The sequence below is a fragment of the Trypanosoma cruzi genome, genomic scaffold (genome assembly GCF_000209065.1).
Source record: "Trypanosoma cruzi strain CL Brener 1047053516435 genomic scaffold, whole genome shotgun sequence".
Classification (NCBI taxonomy): Eukaryota; Euglenozoa; class Kinetoplastea; order Trypanosomatida; family Trypanosomatidae; genus Trypanosoma; species Trypanosoma cruzi.
Window position 1 is genome coordinate 109,683 of NW_001849438.1, and position 21,318 is coordinate 131,000.

General features: G+C 48.1%; 8 protein-coding genes and 2 pseudogenes across 8 annotated transcripts, besides 30 other annotated features; all 10 read left to right on the forward strand.

Moving 5' to 3' along the window:
* Positions 1-14,369: part of a sequence feature (areas merged during assembly that could not be assigned to a particular haplotype. This can correspond to areas where the two haplotypes were merged or to regions with more than two copies in the genome that were merged during assembly.) that runs on past the window's edge.
* Positions 146-177: a microsatellite.
* Tc00.1047053509733.130 (hypothetical protein, conserved) lies at positions 316-1,608 on the forward strand (the record flags this gene model as incomplete). The annotated part of the gene is made up of 1 exon (XM_813581.1): positions 316-1,608. The coding sequence occupies one exon, from the start codon at positions 316-318 to the stop codon at positions 1,606-1,608; it is 1,293 nt and encodes a 430-aa protein (XP_818674.1).
* Positions 2,041-2,068: a microsatellite.
* Positions 2,319-2,349: a microsatellite.
* Tc00.1047053509733.134 (hypothetical protein, conserved) lies at positions 2,622-3,014 on the forward strand (the record flags this gene model as incomplete). Its single annotated transcript, XM_813588.1, has 1 exon — positions 2,622-3,014. One exon carries the CDS (start codon positions 2,622-2,624, stop codon positions 3,012-3,014), a length of 393 nt encoding a protein of 130 aa, XP_818681.1.
* Positions 3,324-6,038, forward strand: Tc00.1047053509733.140 (hypothetical protein, conserved; the record flags this gene model as incomplete). The annotated part of the gene is made up of 1 exon (XM_813582.1): positions 3,324-6,038. The coding sequence occupies one exon, from the start codon at positions 3,324-3,326 to the stop codon at positions 6,036-6,038; it is 2,715 nt and encodes a 904-aa protein (XP_818675.1).
* Positions 6,276-6,298: a microsatellite.
* Tc00.1047053509733.150 (hypothetical protein, conserved) lies at positions 6,348-8,063 on the forward strand (the record flags this gene model as incomplete). The annotated part of the gene is made up of 1 exon (XM_813583.1): positions 6,348-8,063. The coding sequence occupies one exon, from the start codon at positions 6,348-6,350 to the stop codon at positions 8,061-8,063; it is 1,716 nt and encodes a 571-aa protein (XP_818676.1).
* Positions 8,238-8,268: a microsatellite.
* Positions 8,282-8,343: a sequence feature (T-rich).
* Positions 8,430-10,214, forward strand: Tc00.1047053509733.160 (amino acid tansporter, putative; the record flags this gene model as incomplete). The annotated part of the gene is made up of 1 exon (XM_813584.1): positions 8,430-10,214. The coding sequence occupies one exon, from the start codon at positions 8,430-8,432 to the stop codon at positions 10,212-10,214; it is 1,785 nt and encodes a 594-aa protein (XP_818677.1).
* Positions 10,239-10,271: a sequence feature (GA-rich).
* Positions 10,457-10,476: a microsatellite.
* Positions 10,958-10,984: a microsatellite.
* Positions 11,137-11,218: a sequence feature (A-rich).
* Positions 11,281-13,617, forward strand: Tc00.1047053509733.170 (transitional endoplasmic reticulum ATPase, putative; the record flags this gene model as incomplete). The annotated part of the gene is made up of 1 exon (XM_813585.1): positions 11,281-13,617. The coding sequence occupies one exon, from the start codon at positions 11,281-11,283 to the stop codon at positions 13,615-13,617; it is 2,337 nt and encodes a 778-aa protein (XP_818678.1).
* Positions 13,859-13,918: a sequence feature (CT-rich).
* Positions 14,152-14,210: a sequence feature (GA-rich).
* Positions 14,251-14,313: a sequence feature (A-rich).
* Positions 14,314-14,342: a microsatellite.
* Positions 14,370-14,647: a sequence feature (areas merged during assembly that could not be assigned to a particular haplotype. This can correspond to areas where the two haplotypes were merged or to regions with more than two copies in the genome that were merged during assembly.).
* Positions 14,388-14,412: a sequence feature (AT_rich).
* Positions 14,586-14,660: a microsatellite.
* Positions 14,648-16,767: a sequence feature (areas merged during assembly that could not be assigned to a particular haplotype. This can correspond to areas where the two haplotypes were merged or to regions with more than two copies in the genome that were merged during assembly.).
* On the forward strand, positions 14,910-15,554 carry Tc00.1047053509733.180 (adenylate kinase, putative; the record flags this gene model as incomplete). Its single annotated transcript, XM_813586.1, has 1 exon — positions 14,910-15,554. The coding sequence occupies one exon, from the start codon at positions 14,910-14,912 to the stop codon at positions 15,552-15,554; it is 645 nt and encodes a 214-aa protein (XP_818679.1).
* Positions 15,730-15,755: a microsatellite.
* Positions 15,787-15,812: a microsatellite.
* Positions 15,864-15,936: a sequence feature (T-rich).
* Positions 16,085-16,142: a sequence feature (A-rich).
* Positions 16,213-16,271: a sequence feature (A-rich).
* Positions 16,768-16,900: a sequence feature (areas merged during assembly that could not be assigned to a particular haplotype. This can correspond to areas where the two haplotypes were merged or to regions with more than two copies in the genome that were merged during assembly.).
* Positions 16,871-16,890: a microsatellite.
* Positions 16,901-17,660: a sequence feature (areas merged during assembly that could not be assigned to a particular haplotype. This can correspond to areas where the two haplotypes were merged or to regions with more than two copies in the genome that were merged during assembly.).
* On the forward strand, positions 17,661-18,419 carry Tc00.1047053509733.185 (annotated as a pseudogene).
* Positions 17,661-20,285: a sequence feature (heterozygous, non-Esmeraldo-like haplotype).
* Positions 18,918-19,520, forward strand: Tc00.1047053509733.190 (hypothetical protein, conserved; the record flags this gene model as incomplete). Its single annotated transcript, XM_813587.1, has 1 exon — positions 18,918-19,520. One exon carries the CDS (start codon positions 18,918-18,920, stop codon positions 19,518-19,520), a length of 603 nt encoding a protein of 200 aa, XP_818680.1.
* Positions 20,286-20,300: a sequence feature (areas merged during assembly that could not be assigned to a particular haplotype. This can correspond to areas where the two haplotypes were merged or to regions with more than two copies in the genome that were merged during assembly.).
* Tc00.1047053509733.199 lies at positions 20,286-21,044 on the forward strand (annotated as a pseudogene).
* Positions 20,301-21,318: a sequence feature (heterozygous, Esmeraldo-like haplotype).

A 21,318-nucleotide genomic window follows, 5' to 3' on the forward strand; every position in this document is an offset into this window, starting at 1 on the left:
CCGAGGAATAGGAACGAAAAAAAAAAAAGGGATATGTGTATACGGGCAGCTGTGACCGGGTGTGGGATTAATTTGGGCCGCGCTTCAGCATGCCTCTGTGAATCTCGTCCTCTTTTTTCCTTCGGTTTTACTTTTTATGCAACTCAATAGTAATAATACTAATAATAATAATAATAAGTTTTAGGGAAAAGTGCAAGCGAGAGGAAAAGGAATCAAAAAAGAAAAAAAAGAAAAAAGAGGGGAAGGGAAGGGGTGAGCGCTCATCCGTTTCTGCACATTTAAGGAGAGAAAATCAAAAAACAAAAACGAAAGGAAATGTCAGACGACAGTTGGATCATCGAATCTATTGTGCAGTTTACGCGGTCACCGCTTTGGCGCACCCCCATTAACAACTTTGTGGACGATAACTGTTCTATGTTTAGCGATGATGGGGAGATGAAGGTGGAGCAGACGGAGGTACATTTGGCCTTCCGAAAGCTGGCGGACGACCTCATCACCTCTTTTGTGGGGGAACTTGGCGTTCCGTTGGAGACCGTTCTTGCGGTGGTGTACAAGTGTGTGAATGGCCAATCCCCAATGCGGCAACCCGCCGAGCAGTTCCTTCACAACATCTTTTACATGGACGACTTCTGCTCTTTCCACAAGATGATGCTGAGGCGGAATATTCAGCTGGACATTCTTGCCGCTCGCGCGCTGCAACGCCAGCAGGAGGGCCTTCCAGCTCAAGCGTCTGTTGAAGAAGAGGCGGCGATGGACGAGGAGGAGGCGCTCCGCCTGGCTATCAAACTGTCGCTTCAGGATGAGGAGACCGCACGCAGAATGATGAAACTGGAGGACATGCAAATACAGGAGGCCCTTGCCTTGTCGATTGCGGCGGAAGAGGCTCGCGTGCGACGTGAAGGCGAAACTGTGAATGACGGTGCCACGGGAAGAGCCGCAGAGGCAGGAGGGGTAGCCACTGGGCAGGCCGCAAAGGAAAAACTCAGCTCGTTGAAAGAGGAGAAGGAGCAAGTCATTGGGAAGCTGGAGGCCCGTGCACTGGAGGTGCGGAAGGAGACGATGATGCGCGGCATCAGTGCGACGCAAAATGTGCCGCCCTCCAGCTCGGATGTTTCTTCGGCGAAGAGTACCTCCGTAGTTGGGGATGAATCCAAGCAGCAAAAGGAAGGACCTCCCGCTCTGGCCTCTGCGGCGGAAAAATTGCCTGTAAAGGCCGCGTTGCCGCCGTGTGCGCCTCCTGGTAAAGGATTTGGTTTTAAGGCACTTCCTTCTATTCAACCATCGTTCAAGCAGCTAGAGTCCCTAGTGTTGCAAACAGTCACGCCGCCGCCCCCACAACCAGCCAAGCGAACTGATGACACTCCAAAAACTGCTTTGCCGCCTCCCACATTGGAAGAGATGGAGGAACGGGCACGGCACATGCGTGAGCAACGGGAGAAAATCTTGATGCAGAACAAGGCTAACAGAGAGAAGGAGTTGAAAGATTATAGCGTTAGCGGCGGGAAAACCAGCGTGAAACCGAGCGGTCTTCGGGAAAGTGAAAAGCAGATGACACTGGAACTTGCGCGGCGCCTGCGAGAGGACATCGTTCACGAGGCAACCAAATAATCCGATACTTGAGCTGGCTTTCTCCTCGTTGGTAATAAAATACTTGTGGGTGGAATGCTTTTTTCCAGGGCTGTTGCCTCTATTTATTTTGCATACGTCCTGTATTTGGGACCGCCAGTACACAAACATATATTATCCAAAAATATACAGAAAATAGTCATTTGTGTTGCCCGGAGTTATGGGTAGCTTGAGGCAACAAACAAACAAACACAAACGGGAAAGGAATAAAAAGGCGTGGGTTTGTCCCTGCCGCGAATAAGGTCATTATATAGATCAGTGAAGCACATAGGTGGAGTAAACAAGTCTGGTTGAAAGTGTCAATACGTTCTTGGGCCTCCCTGATTCTTCTGCTTACTGGTGGGTGGGGTGGGAGTGAGGAGAGAAACACTGCGGAATATGTTTAAATGGATTGAATGCGATTCACACACACACAAAAAAAAAAAAGAAAAAAAAAAAAGAATCGAAAATTGAGTTTGGTTTTTATTTAACTGATAACATTCCTGCTTTTTGGCTTGTTTTGGCAAATTTGGTAACCAGGGTATTCTTGTTTCTGTGTCCAGCTGTGAAGACAGAATCGGGCCTCTGTGTTTTTGTTTTTTTTTGTCATCTCGTTCAATGGAATGGAAGAACAGGCGTTAAATGCCACCAAAAAACGCAAACGGAAGGGATATGAGCGGGATGGTATGCTTGTTTGTGCTCAGGTAACTTTTTTGTTGTTGTTGTTGTTGTTTTTGCTTTTGTGGCAGCGGTATTGGAATTATTCACCCTTTTGTTTTGTCTCCGAGTGTTTTTTTTTTTTTTTTGTGTGTGTGTGTCTACTCACCTTGACAAAGGGGGAGTAATTGGCGTTTTACCCGGATCCATGGTGATGCGAGGGAAAAAGTGGGTAGCGGGGAAATGTGACGGCATATTGCTTCCCATCGTGGTGCGTGTGTAAATTGTCTTTTTAAACTTTTCCCGCCCCTGTCTGAGAGTTGGCTTTGAAGAAAGGAGGAGGGACACTCTTCTCGGTCATGGCGGTGCTTTTCCCAAGTGAAGGGTATGTTGCCTCCGTGGAGCTTATTTGCGCAGAACACCTGCAGCGCACTCTTCTTGCATGCGATGAGGCAACGGCATTTCAGCGCATCGTGGTTCAGGCGGTTGTGCTCCATGTAGGCCATTGGGGCTTTGAGCAGCACCACGCGTTGGGTGGTGAAGGGCATCGTGGGTTTCCGTTACAAACTATCATATCGAAACGGGACGGATGGAGGGTTTCGAGGAGGACACAAAAAATAGACCCTGTGCTGGAGCGGCGGGAAGAATTCATGCAAAATGAGGGAACTCTGCTACGCAGGATGGCGGCGGCATCTAGAGGCATCCGCCAACGCGGCGCAGCATTGTACGCCTTTGGTGGATCTTCTTATTGACGCCGAGTACTGTGGAATGATGCGAGAGTATCTGTGTTGATATTGCTTTTTGTTTTGTCTCCAATTTTGATATTTTTTTGTGATTAATTGTGTGTGTGCGTGTGTTTTGCTGCGACATTTGTCGACCCCCCTTTTTTACCTCTACTTGCTTCTTCCTTGCGTCTATTCTGGGGCGCTCCTTTGCATTAAATGGAATAAGAGGGGCTGGGAGAAGTGAAAACTTGGCGTATTTACGTATACATAAACACGATACTTAAATATTGCGAAGAGGAGAAGTACAAGATTCTGGTTGTATTTGTTTTTTGAGTGATGAAGTTAATTATTTTGGGGGGGCCCGTGGTGGGTAAAGTTAACGTTGACGTCACACCGGATAAACCATTCGGGGAGGTCTTTGCATTGATTCGGGCGGCGGTTGATAAAGGCGCGCTTTGGGACAAATTCCAGCTTAACGTGGCGGAGGTGCGTGATCGGAAGGTCAGAGCCACCACCCGCGTCATCCAGTCAACGGATACGGCAGAATCCCTCGGTCTTAGTTCAGATGCTGCCGTCCTAATCCTGCGGCCACTCGATCGAAACATGTCTGGGGGGCCAACGGTGGCGGATAGAGTCACTGACACCAATTCCACTCCCCCGAAATCGACACAATGTGATTATCGCAGTCGCATGATAGCCATTTATCAAAAGTACGAGCCTTCGAAGGTGGGAACGGTGGATGCATCACTGCAGAAGTTTAAAGGAAAAGAGGAGGCAGTCATTCGGCAACTTGTGAAACAGTACGGGCCGGAGCCACCTGTCAGCGCCAATACGCCTTCAGGCAATACCCCCGGGCCACAGTCGGCACTCTCACCTGTTTCACCGCTACCACCAGCAGCGGCACCAGAAGTGGCAGCGGCATCACCCGTGGTGGAGTCCTCCTCTGAGACTGCAGAGAAAAGTTACCGCAGTCGCATGATAGCCATTTATCAAAAGTACGAGCCTTCGAAGGTGGGAACGGTGGATGCGTCATTGCAGAAATTTAAAGGAAAAGAGGAGGCAGTCATTCGGCAGCTTGTGAAAAAGTACGGGCCGGAGCCCGACGCCGCAAATACAGACTCCCCGCAGTTTCCACCCAACAATGATGTCATCAGCCCCATTCGTTCCATCAAGCCTCAGACCTTTCAGGACGCTGAGACACGTGAGGAGACACCGGTGTCACCCCATAGTAATCCTCAAAGCGCTGGAGTTATACACAATTCTGCATCGCCATTGGCGCCCACGAATAGTAGCAAGACCGTCGGGGATGTTTTGTTGGAACCCTCGCGGGAAAATTTGGCTTCCATTCCATCCACTGCTTTAAAAGACGCCAACAAAATGCAGGTGGAATCCTACGGCCTTCAGTCGTTTATTTCTCCGACCGATCACGAGCCGCTTGTTGAGCCTCTTTCGGAGGCTGATGGTAACTCCACTGTCGTGGAGGGGGAACAAGGCGAGGGAACAACCAAAGCGGACGAGAACAAGGGGCTCCGGATACCAAAGAATCTTTCATTTGGAACACCTGCTGCCATTATTGGAAAGGACGTGTTTGACACCACAAAGCCCATGCTTCGTGATCTTGCGCGTTCCTTACCTTCGAGGCGGCGTGGCCAAAACGATATACTGGAGGGGGGATGCGTGTCTATCATCACAAACAATCGATTTCAAGGCGTTGTTAAACGTGCTGTGGAAACGCTGAGTGAGACTGCGGCGAACATGTTGCGACGAGTTTACTGGAGAAGATGGCAGTACAAAGTTGCACGAAAGCTTGCAAATAATCTTATAGAGGAAAGGGTCTGGATGCGGACTCGTGGCGGTGCAAGGCTTGTGGACAGCGTCCCGCACACCTTTGATGTACCGAGTCTTGAGGATTATGTCTATGAAAAGCGCGTTTGTACAAGAGAAAGAAATGCTGACTTTTCCGATGATCTGCAGAGGGCATTACGTGAGCTTCTCTACACCGCCAAACACCATTTGGTGGAGGCAAACGATCCAGAGGATACACCATTTATTTTTGACAAGGATCTCTGTCCTGTTCGGGATACAAAAGAACTTGCAGCGGCTCTTTGCTTATTAAAGAACATGATTATTGACTTTTCTGAAACAAAGTCGATAGTTAATTTGCGAGAGCGTGAGCTTTCGAAGTTAAGAGATACGAATGAAGTCTTACGGCGCAGGTTAGGGGAGGCAGAAACTTCACTGTCGCATCTTACCCAGGTGGGGGAGGAAATGGCTATTGTTCAGGCGCAGTGCGACAAGTTGAAGGAAGAACTTGGGCAGGCGGAAGAAGGATGGAAAAATGCCAAGTACCAGTTGCAATTTCTCCAGCGAGAGCTTAAGAAGGAAAGAAATCAGCCCCCTTCCAACGCAGAACAGTTGCTGCAGCGGAAGGATAATGAGGTGGTGTCTTTGCAGCGAGAACTTTCCAAGCTGCGAACAAAGTTACACCGCGAGGTGAAGGAAAAGGAATCGCTGAGATCGCAGCTGAAGGAGGTAAAGGCGGAGGCGGTGTGTGCAGCGCAAAAGTTGGAGAAGTGGGTTTCTTCTGGTGCCTTGGCCAGTCGGGGCCGGTCTGCCGGAGCGTTGGCATCACAACTGAATCTTCCCAGGGGTTTTTTCTCCTCCGGTTTTTTGCAGACGATGAAAACGGAAAAAATACGGGACGAGGAATACTTGCCGCTGGGTGTGGCGGAAGATGCCAGAGAGGTGACGTCACTTGTGGGGAGGACGAGTCAGGATATCGTGCGGGAGAATTTGCGGCTTGAAGTGGAGCTCAGACAAAATGAGGCCGCCCCTGAGGAAATTGAATTTGGAAATTGCCCGCACTGCAGGAGGCGGCTCACATCATGTTCCGCCACGCCCACGGGGCCGCCTGGTAAAAAAGCGGCCTTTTGCTTCAGCTGCAGGCGGTCCTACACCTTTGGCGACCTTACGACACGGGGAAATTTGTCTGCGGTGCCGTTGGTGAAAAGATGGAAAGATCCCTCTCCGAGAAGCTTTGTGAAATATTGACGAAGGAGGGGAAGTAAAATCCATAAGAAAAGGAAGTTAATCCCCTTTTCTTGTTTCGTGGGAATTGCGCAGAATATAATGCGGAGAATTTGATCTTCAATGATTCATACATTCATACATATGCATGAAGGGAAAGATGGGCCAGTGACAAGGAAAAGGGGGGAAAAAAGAAATTGAGTGTGTTCGTCTGGTTCATACATTATTAGTGCAAAGTTTATCGTCTGTTTATTCATTTATTTGTTGTTGTTGTTGTTGTTGTTTTCTTTCGGTGGGGGGGAGAAGGGAAATTTTGTTTTCCTATGTGTGTGTATGTGGATGCATTGTTTTCCGTGTCTGATTTTTGTTGTCTTTGGAATTATTTACTATTTATTACCATTGTTTTATTTTTTTTTCTCTCTTGAAAAGGGTTTGGGCAGCAGGATGACAACGGCGCTGACGAGCAGCAATCGAAGCAACATCCCAGCGGTTTGCCGCATTAGAGGCCGCGGGACGGCAATACTTGTTTCGCCAGGTATTTTGCTAACATCCCGACATGTCGTGAGCTCCCCGGAGGTTGCCGCCCAGCTGACCGCCGTTTTCTTTGAGGGTTCCAAGAAAAAAACAGTGGAAGTGAAACTATTACCGCAAAAACTTTTTTTTGCAGCTTTCTATCCAGCCTACATGGACTACTGTCTTGTGGCATGCGAGGAGTACGGTATATTTAATGTCACACCAGTGAGCCTTCCGCTGACCCAAAATGATTGGTCCCCTGTGAGGGAGGGCGACATCATTCTTGTGGTGCAGCATCCCACATGTAAAGACGATGATGGAGAGGCTGAAACAAACACAGGCGACTCCGATGACGGTGAGGATCCCCCATCTGTAGAAATAAAACGATTTGAGGAGGTGCTGCGATGTAGGAATGATTTGTATTATTTGAAGGCCAACGGGAATTTAAGAACGGCAGGTTGTCCTGCATTCAACGACTGTGGCCAACTGATCGGTATGCAGTCACAGTTGCGCTCTGAAGGAGGAGGCGTTGTGAACCGAGTGGTCTCCATTGCCTCCATCGTGAAACACCTTTTTGCAAACAAACAGTTGCAGCGCATTCAACAAAAAAGCGTATTTGACGATGTATGGAATACATGGTACGTCAAGGATGACATTTCACGAATTTTGCTAATACTAGAGAATTTTTCAGATTGCGAGATTGCCCGTGCCACAGCAGAAAAACTTTGTGAACACACATGTTTCCCAAATCTTATTGAGAGTATTGTGGCATCCGGCGGGGTGGAATGGATTCTTTCCAGTCTACATCAATTTAAGGAGGATATGGCGATGGTTTGCACATGTATCCGTGCAATGTGGAATGTCAGTTTTGGGGAAACAAATGCGCAGCGATTGCTTGTAGACGGGGGTGGTGTCGAGCTTGTTCTTGACTCCATGGAGAGATACCCCGAGAGTGAAGAAATTGCCGAGTTCTCAGTCGTCCTCCTCCATAATCTCTCTACAGGAAGCTGCAGGCCGGACTTTACTGGACCCCTTGGCCACCGAGCACTGTTGCTCGTACACGCCGCCCTGCAGCGCTTTAAGGAGACAATTGTCCTCCAAAAGTTTGGTTTCAGCTTTTTTACCACCCTCCTTTATGTTGATGTTGAATACGCCGAAACGCTTGTGAAGTTGAATATCGTGGAGCACACCGTTTATCTGGCGGAGCGGAAGCAGGACCAAGTCTTTCTCATGGAGGCCCTCATGAATTTCGTTGGGGAGTTGGCGCAGCACAGGAAGGCAATCGACCTCTGTTTTGTGGCTGGCGGACTTGCGTCCAGTGCTGGGCAACACGTCCTTGAAGTTCTCACGTCCCTCCTCATTGACATTATGTTCAAGTATCAGGAGATGGATACCATTTTGTTGCAAGGGAACCGCGCACTGTGGGGAATTGGAAACGACCTGTCATGCCGAGCAATGATTTTGCAAAACCCAAGGAGCTACGAGGCTTTAAGACTCTCTCTGGCGGCACTGATGGCGAGGGCAAGGGTGACGTAGCCGCGGGTATATTTCCAACTTTATTCCCAAGAAAAGATTCAGTGATTGTCCTGTTTGCCTTGTGCGCCTTGGTTCGTATTTCCGTTTTATTGGAGTACGATGATGTATATGAGCTGGTAACAGAAGACGTTAGCTCCGTCTGATGTTGGGTCGTTTGTTCTATAAACTTAATATTATATATATATATATATATATATATATATATTTCTTTGGCAGTCTTTTTTTTTTTTTTGCTTTGTTTTTTTATTTTTTGTGCCTTCAATTCTTTTTTTTTTTTTTTGTTATTCATTCTGCCTATCATCCTAAACTTATTCTTTATACATGTATGCATGCATGTACATCATTATTGAGCTCTGAAGCCGATAAATGGCTTCTCGCGAGGAAAAGAGTTTATTTTCTGATGAAGGGGCTGAAGTTGTCGCCGAAAAGACCCCCACAGAGCCGAGGGATGTGCAACAACGCATGAACGTTGAAAGTCCAATGTGGCTCCAGAGGGAATCTACTCGTGCCAGTGTGCACGAGCCGCACCTGCCCGTAAGTTGCGCATCGGGTTTATCGACATCGTCAAGGTGGCGTTCTGCTGCATCACTGCGAAGTGAAGATAAACAAACCCCGACTCTCTCAGAGTGCAGTCGAACATTAACTCCGGTTCCTGCCACTCATCGTCTGGATGCGGTGAACGTCGCCATAGTGGACTCCAACCCTCGCACGGCGATGTTGCAGCGCTGCGGACACCAGGCAGCAGCCAATTACCATACAAGTTTGGAATTTGTTTCTAATGCAGTGGAGACAAAGAAAGTAGATGCCGCATACGAGAGTGATGAAGATATCGATATCCATTCTTTGGGGGAAAGGCTGACAGATGTGTTAGAGAGTTCTCTTCGCGGTGCGGCGTCCGTATCACAACGGGGAGAGGCAAATAACACATTGGGTCGTGCAGCATTTCATATCTTTAAAGGGAATGTAGGGGCCGGTGTTTTTTTACTGTCCACGTACTACAAAGATGCTGGATACGGCGTTGGTTTCTTGCTTGTATTTTTGTTGGGAGTTCTCATGATTGACTGTGCGTTGGCTCTTGTCAGATCTAAACAAAAGATTGATCTCTTGATTGTTCGAACCTATCCTGCCGTTGTGGGGCATATCCTAGGTAGCACTTTGATGCATTTCACGAATTTTTCACTTATATTTACTCAATTCGGTTTTTGTGTGGTGTATATTCAGTACGCCTCGTCCATGTTTACTGCTTTGTTGAGTGCGACGCAATTTTACCAACTTCTTGTATTTTTAAGCGTTCTAATGGTAATGCCCATGTCACTATTTTCCCATAATATGAGGATGCTGGCGTATGCATCCATGATTGCCGCCGTATTTGTTGCACTCGTTCTTGCAGGCGCCGTCGGAGAGGAATTAGATTATCTTTCAACGCGTGGAGTATCACAAGGGACGGTGTTCTTTGAGCCGACAATGCGCATTCTTGTGTTTATTTCAGGACATATGTTTTCTCTTGAAGGTATTGGTGTCGTACTGCCGGTAGAGAACAGTATGGCCGCTGAGGACCGTCCACAATTTTCTACATTGGTAAAGTACACTTTGGCATCCATTGTCACGATCTATGTTGTATTTGGTTTACTCGGTTATCTTGCGTTTGGAGAAGCATTACAGACGTCAGTGGTGCTTGCGATACCTCCAAGCACAACCAGGACGATGCTGCAGGTACTTTTAGGCTTCAGTCTTATTTTTAGTTATCCGATTCAGTTTTTACCTGCGATCCAGCTTGTCGACAGAGCTTTGGGCATCAGTGTGCATAAAGAGCCATGGAATGCTTACATTGTTCGTGCGGTTCTTAATATTTTTTTTGGCGCACTTGCCGCCTCTATTGGTGCGGACACCATTAATGTGTTTGCAAGTTTTTTGGGGGCGTTCACAGGGGTGCATCTCATGATCACCATGCCGGTCCTTCTTGCTCTGTTTACGGACCGTGTGTTGAACTGTGCGCAGGAGGATGCGGAGATTTCCTTCTGCGACTACGTCAATTTTTTTTTTACTATGCCTGACACCATTGTGGAATGCAGGTGGTACCTTTATCTTTTTATCGCTATGCTCGTATGGATTGGCGGGACATACTACACGTTTGACTCCGTCTTTGGCTAATACAAGTTGGACAGAAATGCAGTAAGAGAGAACGATAGAGAAAGGGAGAGAGAGAGACGCGGCAGCGGGAATACACTCACTTCCTACGGAAGAGGTGATGGCGGGATGTGAAGGATGTTGTTTTAAGAAGAGGAGTGGAGAGAGCCAAAACAGGCGCGTTGTCTCGGGGATGTGCAGGTGGAGTGGAGAAGTTGATATGCACCGCTTATATTTTTGCTTCCGGCGTGCGCTTTGTTGATGCATTTTTTTTTTTTTTTTTTTTAATAGGAAAGGGGATGGGGGGATGCTCAAAGCAGGAGGGGGTGAAGCAACAGCAGCGCAATTGACAGCTCTCCATGTATGGGGGACACGTATGAGGCTCTGAAACTTTTCGGAATTGAGAAATGAATGGAGAAATTACCCACCACAACATATGTATATATATATGATATCAATACGCACTTATTTTTTGTCCACAGGAGGGATGATCTATGAGGGTTATTGAGGAGGAATGTGAGAAAATCAAGAAGGGTTTCCAGCGTATGGAGAGATGTCGTGCCGCAATTATTGATTGGAATCTATTTTTTTTTTGTCGTTGTTTTGTGGTTGTTCTGAACTGAATTTGACTTTTTATTTGTTTCAGTTTCAGTTATTTTTCATTGGTGTGCTTCTTTCTGTGTTTTTTATTTTCGTATGTCGGGCATTTTCTTTTGAGAGGAGTCATGGAGTGAGGTGGCCAAAGCACCACTGCATGTTTTTTTTGTTTGTTGTTGTTGTTGTTGCTGCCGTTGCCCTTTTCTCTTATCAGAAAAGGGCGCGTGCCTTCTTTCCCCCCTTTACGGGATGGCACGGTGCAATTCCCTTCATTTAGGGACTTTTTTGCCTTTTTAAATGTTTGTTCTTTCCTTCCCCGACCTATTCTTTGCTGCGTGCTGAGAGCCTTAAAAAAAAAAAAAAGAGAAAGAAAAAGAAAGGAAACACACAAAACAAACAAAAAAAAAAAAAAAAGGAAAAAAAAAAAAAAATATATACACGCGCCCTCAAGGAATCCCGCACACACAGGAAGGTACACAAGGGGAAAACAAAAATGCCTCCTCCACAGTCACAGCAGGTACTGAAACCAAATAAACTCGTCACCGACGACTTTCAAAGCGATGATAACAGTCTTGTGATGATGAACCCCAAGCGCATGGAGGAGTTGAACATATTTCGTGGAGACACAGTGACGATCAAGGGCAAGAAACATCGTTCCACCATTTGCATAGCCATGGAAGACGAGGAATGCCCCGAAGCGAAGATTAAAATCAACAAAGTAACACGTCGTAACATTCGCTGCCATCTTGGAGATACCGTGCATGTCAGCAGCTGCACAAACGTGCCGTACGGTAACCGTGTTCATATTCTCCCAATCGACGACACCGTGAAGAACCTGACAGGTGACCTCTTTGAGACATTTTTGAAGCCGTACTTTTTGGAGGCCTACCGTCCTGTAAAGAAGGGTGATTTGTTTGTCTGCCGTGGTGCAATGCGCTCGGTAGAATTTAAGGTGGTGGAAGTAGACCCGGGGGAGTTCTGTATTGTCTCCCCAGACACTGTAATTCACTGCGAGGGTGATCCGATCCGCCGTGAAGATGAGGAACGCCTTGATGACGTGGGATATGACGATATCGGTGGCTGCCGAAAGCAGTTGGTGCAAATTCGCGAGATGGTAGAGCTTCCCATTCGTCATCCGGAGCTATTTAAGAACATTGGCATCAAACCACCACGTGGCATCCTTCTGTATGGCCCACCCGGTAGTGGAAAGACACTTATCGCCCGTGCGGTCGCAAATGAAACAGGTGCATTCTTTTTCTTGATTAATGGCCCTGAGATCATGAGCAAAATGGCAGGTGAGTCTGAAGGAAACCTCCGCAAGGCATTTGAGGAAGCGGAGAAGAATGCCCCGTCTATTGTTTTTATTGACGAGATTGACTCCATTGCCCCAAAACGTGAGAAGGCTCAGGGTGAGGTGGAGAAGCGCATCGTGTCCCAGCTCCTGACCCTTATGGACGGATTGAAGACACGCTCTCAAGTTATTGTAATGGCGGCAACAAATCGACCAAATTCCATTGACCCCGCACTCCGTCGCTTTGGTCGTTTTGATCGTGAGATCGACATTGGTGTACCAGATGACATTGGACGTCTGGAAATTCTTCGCATTCACACCAAAAATATGAAACTTGACCCCGGTGTTGATGTGGAAAAGATAGCAAAAGACAGTCATGGCTATGTGGGTGCGGATCTTGCACAACTCTGCACTGAAGCTGCCATGCAATGTGTCCGGGAGAAGATGTCTGTTATTGACTGGGATGATGATACGATTGATGCTGAGGTGCTCGACTCCATGGCGGTTACAAACGAACACTTCCGTGATGCCTTAACAAAGACCAACCCCTCTGCCCTTCGTGAGACGCATGTGGAAACACCTCATGTTACATGGAGCGATGTGGGTGGTCTTTTGGATGTCAAGAGAGAATTGCAGGAGCTGGTGCAATACCCTGTGGAATTCCCGTGGAAGTTTGAAAAGTATGGTATGTCACCACCAAAGGGAGTTCTCTTTTATGGTCCCCCCGGTTGTGGCAAGACACTTCTGGCGAAGGCGATTGCCACCGAGTGTCAGGCAAACTTTATATCCATTAAGGGACCAGAATTGTTAACGATGTGGTTCGGGGAATCGGAGGCAAATGTACGTGATGTTTTTGACAAGGCACGCGCAGCCGCTCCTTGTGTGCTCTTTTTTGATGAATTGGATTCAGTGGCGAGGGCACGTGGAAGCCATGGTGACGGGGGCGCCAGTGATCGTGTGATTAACCAAATTCTCACAGAAATGGATGGTATGAATTCAAAGAAAAACGTCTTTATTATTGGAGCAACAAACCGTCCTGATGTCTTGGATCCCGCTATTATGCGTCCAGGTCGACTGGATCAACTCATCTACATTCCGCTGCCAGATAAGGCGTCGCGTGTGGCTATTATCAAGGCCAATTTCCGTAAGTCGCCTCTTTCTGCAGATGTGGATGTCGACAAAATTGCGGCTGCAACTCATGGCTTCTCTGGCGCTGACCTTGCGGGTATTTGCCAACGGGCTTGCAAGATGGCAATTCGTGAATCGATTGTGAAAGAGATTCAAATTGAGCAGATGAAACGAGATGGTACTCTTGACAGTGACCAAGACATTGACCCCGTCCCTGAGATTACACGTCTTCACGTAGAAGAAGCCATGCGTGGGGCACGTCGTTCTGTCAGCGATGCCGACATTCGGAAGTATGAGCTGTTTGCCACCTCAATTCATCAGTCGCGTGCACTTGGCGACAACCCCATTGCCGGTGCCGACGGTGGCGGCGGAGGTGCAGGCAACGCCGGTGATGATGACCTCTACAGCTAAGCCGTTGACGCCTGGCGTTGGATAAGCGTTACACTTGTTCGCACGGCGAGGGGAGGAAAAGTTGAGGAAGGCGTGTAACACCAGGTGGGATGCAAAACTCATGAAAAGTGAGGAGGAACAACGAAGGGCCAAATACAGAGAAATAAGGAAAGCGAAAGGAAATGGGAAACATAAAAGAACAGAAGCTGATAGAGTGAGGGGAAGACGTGCAACGTACTTTTCCCATTTATTATTTTTTTCTCCTCTCACCTCTCCGCTCCCTGTTTCTATCTCCCTCCTCTTCTCCCCCTCTCCTTATCTCCTTATTCCAACTGGGAGGATTTTTTGGCCGTGTGCCGTTATGCTTGCGGATGGGCGTGGAGTTCAGCGAGACTGGGAAGGGGGCCCGGGAGGTGGAAAAGGGATGTGAGCGGTTAAAGTCGTGGGCAAAAGGAATAGAAGAATCCACTCTGTTTTGTTTCTTTTTACCATAATTCATCTCAGCGTTCATCTTTTGAGGAGGGAGAGAACACATAATTGACAGGCGAAATGAATGAAAGGGGGAAAGAGGAGGAAAACAAAACGAAAGCGAGAGAGAGAGGGAGAGAAGGGGAAGGGAATCTTTTTGTTTAAGATGTCATTTATATTTTGGGGAGAAAAGAAAGGGAAAGGAAATAAAAGGAAAGAAGAAGCATAAGAACGGAAAAAAAAAAAAAAAGAGAGAGAGAGAGAGAGAGAGAGAAAGAAACGCCACCTCCAAACTCCAAACTTTTTTTTCGTTTGCTGAGTACTTTATTATTAATATTATTATTATTTGTGTATGATATTTCTACTGATTGATGAGCGGCTTTGCGACTTTTTGTGCATGGGAAACTTGGGGAAGCGGGAGCCAATATGTTTCTGAGTATGTTTGTTCTTTACACGAACGTAAAGAAACGGCCCTTTCTTACGATGAATAAATCATTGGTCGCATGATTATCGTCTCTCTCTGTGTGTTTGTGTTTGCGCTTGCGTTTGTAAGTGTGTATGCGTGTGTGTGTGTGTGTGTGTGTGTGTTTGTGTGTCCAACACCTGTTTCTTCAACAGCATCTTTTGGTTTTTGTTGTTTTTTTACTCATTATGACTTTTTATTTATTCTTTATTTGTCTTCCCTTTCTCTCTCTCTGTGTGTGTGTGTGTGTGTAATAACGTATGTGTGCGTCATGCATGTAGCTTTTTCCATTGTGCCGTTTAGGACTACTGCGCCAAACGTGATTCTGGGTCCACAGGGCTTGCTCTTAGTTTTATTTTGCTTGTACTGCTCAAGACAGCAAATGAATTTGTTGATCTTCGGTGCCCCCGGCTGCGGAAAGGGTTCGGTGAGCGAGGCTCTTGAACGGGACTTTGGCCTGCTTCACATTAGTGCCGGTGAGCTCATGCGGGAGGAGGTGGAGAAGGGGACCCCCGTGGGACGACGGGTGGCAGCCCTCATGAACGAGGGTAGCCTTATCCCGGACAAGGTGATTGTAGATATCATGGTGAAGCGACTTCGGGAGCCGGATGCCAGGGAGAAGGGTGTCGTTCTCGACGGGTTTCCGCGCACATTGTCTCAGGCTCAAGCACTCACAGCAAATGGATTTGAGATCGATGCAATGGTTTTCATTAATGTGGATGTGAAGCTACTGGAGGAGCGTTGTCTGCAGCGTCGGATGGATCCTGTTACGGGGCGCATTTATAACCTGAAGAGCGATCCACCACCAGAGTCCATCATGGGCCGCCTCCTCATCCGCTCCGATGACACGCTTGAAAAGCACCAGCGAAGGATGAGGATTTACCGCGAACAGAAGTCGGCTCTCATGAAGCACTATGAAAAGCTGATAATAGAGGTGGATGGTAATCCTCCACTTCCCGTGGTGTACGCGGCGCTACACGCGAAAATTGATCAGTTACGAAAAGCGAAGCGAAAATGTAAACTCTGAGGGCGGCGCACAGCGAAGAAGGAGGAGGGGAAACCGGAAAAGGGGGGATTGCTGTGTGGAAGCAAAGAATAAGAGGCAAAACGAAACGAATGGCGTCAAAATTGTTGGGAAAAATGAAAGGATATCCCTTGAAGGTTTCAGATGATGGGAGGGAAATCGTTTTTGTACGTTTATTTGTGTGTGTGTGTGTGTGTGTTTGTGAATAGGGGGGAGAAAAAAGGGATCCCGCCTCTTTTTTTTTTTTTTTTTTTTCTTTTTCTATTAGGTCCTGTGTCTACCGCTGTTATTCCTGTTATATATATATATATATCTTTTTTTTTCTTTTTCGTTTATTATTGTTATTCACTCCTCTTGGTTTTTTTTTTTTTTTTTTGGTGTTTTTGGAGTCATTCCAGCAAAGAAAACCATGTATATGTATATATATACTATGTACCCTGATCCATATGACACACCTGCGTCGATGCATACACATGCACGGTTCGCTCTACTCGATAGTAAACTCCATCCCGCATACCCGCATATGTGACTACAAAAGGAAAGAATGAAAGAAAAAAAAAATAAAATAAAATAAAAAACAACAACAAAAAATGTGCCCTTCTGCTTTAGGGAAATGAAGACGGAAACCTGCGGGGGGTGGGATGGAAAAATCGATTGAGACAAGAAAAACAAACAAACAAAAACAACAACAAAAGAAATTAAATAAATAAAAAAGAAAACGGGAAACATAACGGAATTTACGGTATGGATGAGCGAAAACGAAAAATAAAAATTAAACGAGGACGAGAAGAAGGAGGGGAGGGGCGATGTAAGATATGTTTGGATGATTGTGCCGTGAGGGGAGGGAGGAAGACAGTGTGAGGAGAAACATGATTTTCATTGAAGAAAAACATCTTATATCACATATCTACGATATGAGATTCCAGAAGAAAAATATGTAGAGAGAATTTTTTTTTTTTTTTTCTGGAATCGACGTTTGGGATTTGCTGTTGTTTCTTCTTCTCTTCTTTTTCTTCTGGATTCACAGTGTCGACTTGTTGTCTTTTTCTCTGTGCATTTATCATTGAGAAGATACGTGCGCTTACGGCAAACTGTGATGTCTCGTATCTGCTGCATTTCTGCTGCACTTTTGTATTTTTCTTGAAAGTAGAATCTGAGACATGTGAGTCTATCCTGAAATAGACTGCCTTGTGCACTTGTGTTTTTCTACCCGGCTTGTTTGGTTTTTTCCGCATTACGTGGGTGTACCACATTTATCTATATCGATGGATGAATTTACGCGCATGTATTTGCGTCTGCCATTTCAACGCTGCAACACCTTTTTTTTTTTTTTTTTTTTGAGTCCTCTGGTTGAGACACGCCCTCTTTTTTGGTGTTGTTCCCAGAGGCCTGTGAAGGGAATGTGCGACGGGACGGAGCCATTTGGATGACGGCATGTCTTGTTGAATTGCCCGGATTCTTTACCCATGGCTTGATTATTGTTTCCAGCGATGGTACTGCATTGGGGTGCAGCGAGTGCAACTTTTTTTTGTTCGGTTTTTTTTTTTTTTCTGTCGTCCCGCTTACCCCCCGCTACTGCTACCACTAGTGGTCGTAGCGGCGCCCCCCGCACAGGGGAGGGGCCCGGCTGTTGCGGGACCCCGATGGCTGTCACTTTTTGAGGTTGCGACGAGAGCCCGGTCGTCGTGGATTGATTTGTGAACGAATTTTTTTATTGGCCCACGTGGGCGTTGGATAGAGCGTTTCCGATGTGTGGGGATGTTGGGTGTACGGGGCCAAACTGTTTGTACTCTTCATTGCCACGCCCTCCCTATTTGAGGCAGGGGGGAAGAGCAATGACTCATACAAGCGCTGGCTCGACGGTATTTATTTGAGAGATTGGGCATCTCTCCGTATATTGTGCTTTTTTTTTTTTTTTTCTGAGTTGTCTGTGGGCGCGTTCCCATTTTCTACTCTTTGGGGAGGTGTGTTTGTGTGTTGTAATGAACTTCCGTGTAGTTGAGGTCGCGGAGCGCCCCCGCAGACGTCGAGGAAAGCAGGATAGGCTCGGAGAAGGGGCGAGAACAGTGAAGTGGGTCCGGGCGTGGGGGGAAGACGTCATTCCGTGCAATGGCTTATCGTCCAGCGCTTTTCTCAGTTCATGGAGGAGGTCCGCAACCTCTGACCGGCGAAGCGGTTAACGCAGCGGTTGCTGAGGCCCTCAAAAAACACCGAGGAAATGTTTAGAGTCGTGCTGGGCTTCCCAAAACCATTACCGCCGCACCAGCGCACCATGAAACCGTCGCCCCCCCCCCCCCAACGGTTGGAAGAACTGCCCGACCCCAGACGCAGCACGGGCACCGAGGACCGCCCACTGAACCCTGCAATTCACATGGCTCAGCGCCGGGAGAACCATCCCACGCACGTGGGTTGGTGACGGCATTGCGATTGCGGCGGCCTTTTTCGGGGGCGGGGTGGGGCGCCCCCTCGAGCATGCGGCGCCCGCTCCTCTGATGATTTTGTTTCCAGAGGCCAAGGCGCCCGTTTCATCAATACCTGTTCCTTGGGGCGGAGATTCGGCCGCACCAATTCTGACGGGAGGGGGTCTAGGGCCATTCCGATCCCGCGGCGTCTTTTAATTTTTGGCGGTTGGGACGCTATGCGAAGCTTTTTGCAACTTCATGGGGAAGGGTTCGGTGATGCGTTGGGTGCCGTTCTTTGCGCGGGTGACCGCGATTGGCGGGTTTGCCGGGGCTCAGCCCCATGGTGCGCGTAAAGTCCCTGCGCCGCCCCGGGCTCTCTTTCGGACCGCGAGCGGCACACAGGCCGGGAGGGTCGCAGTGTAACCCGGAAAGAAGGCCACGCCCTTCACGACTTGTTCCCCCAAGTGCCGAGATTACTTTTTTTTTTGTATTTCCTTGTTGCGTTTGCATGTTATCCATGTCATCCATGTTTCCTTTTTTTTTTTTTTTTTTCGTGTTAGGAATTTTTAAACGGGTTATTGGCGGGAATTTTTTGTGTGTCAATTTTTTTCTCTTTCTGTATGTGTTTGCGGCTTCTTGTGGCGACTTAAAAAAACAAAACGCGGATACACTGGGAAAGGGGATGGGTACATTGGGAAGAAGGAGAGAGAGAGAAGGCGCACCCCTCCTTTATTCTCTCTATATACTTTGCGTGAGTGGTTGCCTGCTTTGGGTTTCAAGAGGCGGAAAGTGACAGCGCATTATTGACACACAACTGCCTGGTGGAGTGCATTTTGTCTCTTCTTTCTTCTTCACTCTTTCTTCTGCGAAGCCGTTTGAAGGTTTGTAGTGGCATTTTTAGTAGTTCTTTTTTGCTTTGGATTGATTAGCGTTTTTTGTTTTTTTTTTTCTGGCCGCCAGATTCATGACAGGACGGAAGGGAATGGGGGAAAATAGGTCTGTTGCGCTACCTCTTCCGCCTCGGATTGACCCGTCGGAAGAACATTACCCTTTCTGCATTGTATGGACACCCATTCCTGTTCTTTCATGGATTTTTCCTTTTATTGGGCATGTAGGAATTTGCGACTCTGCTGGACGTATTCATGACTTTGAGGGTCCGTATCATATTGGCGTGGATAAAATGCTTTTTGGCAACCCGGCAAAATATTGGAATATTTCTAGAATGTATGTTCCAACGTTTTACTGTCCTCAGGGCGAGAACCCGCGAACGACGGAGGAGACGTGTCGACGGGAAGTGGAGGAATACGACGCCGCAGTGGAACGCGTTACGAAGCATTTTAGGAAAACCCAGTTGTACAACCTTTTTACAAATAACTGCCACTCTTATGTGGCCTGCGTGCTGAGGGACCATCCTCTCACCGCCGCGGGTTCGTTTAGTGTGTTTCAAGTCGCCTGGGGGCTTCTCATCCACGGTCGTTATGTGTCCGCCGGTCGTTTTTTTAGGGCACACTTTCCCTTTTTCCTTTTGGTGGTCGCAGTCGTTCTTTTTTGTGCGACACTTACTTGAAAAGGGTTCGTTGAGATACTCCTTCTTTTTGGTTTTGTTCCCAGAGGCCTGTGTAGGGAATGTGCGACGGGACGGAGCCATTTGGATGATGGCATGTCTTGTTGAATTGCCCGGATTCTTTATCCATGGCTTGATTATTTTTTCCAGCGATGGTACTGCATTGGGGTGCGGCGAGTGCAACCTGTTTTTTTTTTTTTCTTTCTTTTCTGTCGCCCCGCTTACCCCCCGCTACTGCTACCACTAGTGGTCGTAGCGGCGCCCCCCGCACAGGGGAGGGGCCCGGCTGTTGCGGGACCCCGATGGCTGTCACTTTTTGAGGTTGCGACGAGAGCCCGGTCGTCGTGGATTGATTTGTGAACGAATTTTTTTATTGGCCTACGTGGGCGTTGGATAGAGCGTTTCCGATGTGTGGGGATGTTGGGTGTACGGGGCCAAACTGTTTGTACTCTTCATTGCCACGCCCTCCCTATTTGAGGCAGGGGGGAAGAGCAATGACTCATACAAGCGCTGGCTCGACGGTATTTATTTGAGAGATTGGGCATCTCTCCGTATATTGTGCTTTTTTTTTTTTTTTTCTGAGTTGTCTGTGGGCGCGTTCCCATTTTCTACTCTTTGGGGAGGTGTGTTTGTGTGTTGTAATGAACTTCCGTGTAGTTGAGGTCGCGGAGCGCCCCCGCAGACGTCGAGGAAAGCAGGATAGGCTCGGAGAAGGGGCGAGAACAGTGAAGTGGGTCCGGGCGTGGGGGGAAGACGTCATTCCGTGCAATGGCTTATCGTCCAGCGCTTTTCTCAGTTCATGGAGGAGGTCCGCAACCTCTGACCGGCGAAGCGGTTAACGCAGCGGTTGCTGAGGCCCTCAAAAAACACCGAGGAAATGTTTAGAGTCGTGCTGGGCTTCCCAAAACCATTACCGCCGCACCAGCGCACCATGAAACCGTCGCCCCCCCCCCCCCAACGGTTTGGAAGAACTGCCCGACCCCAGACGCAGCACGGGCACCGAGGACCGCCCACTGAACCCTGCAATTCACATGGCTCAGCGCCGGGAGAACCATCCCACGCACGTGGGTTGGTGACGGCATTGCGATTGCGGCGGCCTTTTTCGGGGGCGGGGTGGGGCGCCCCCTCGAGCATGCGGCGCCCGCTCCTCTGATGATTTTGTTTCCAGAGGCCAAGGCGCCCGTTTCATCAATACCTGTTCCTTGGGGCGGAGATTCGGCCGCACCAATTCTGACGGGAGGGGGTCTAGGGCCATTCCGATCCCGCGGCGTCTTTTAATTTTTGGCGGTTGGGACGCTATGCGAAGCTTTTTGCAACTTCATGGGGAAGGGTTCGGTGATGCGTTGGGTGCCGTTCTTTGCGCGGGTGACCGCGATTGGCGGGTTTGCCGGGGCTCAGCCCCATGGTGCGCGTAAAGTCCCTGCGCCGCCCCGGGCTCTCTTTCGGACCGCGAGCGGCACACAGGCCGGGAGGGTCGCAGTGTAACCCGGAAAGAAGGCCACGCCCTTCACGACTTGTTCCCCCAAGTGCCGAGATTACTTTTTTTTTTGTATTTCCTTGTTGCGTTTGCATGTTATCCATGTCATCCATGTTTCCTTTTTTTTTTTTTTTTTTCGTGTTAGGAATTTTTAAACGGGTTATTGGCGGGAATTTTTTGTGTGTCAATTTTTTTCTCTTTCTGTATGTGTTTGCGGCTTCTTGTGGCAACTTAAAAAAACAAAACGGATACACTGGGAAAGGGGATGGGCGCACTGGGAAGGAGAGAGAGAAAGGCGCACCCCTCCTTTATTCTCTCTATATA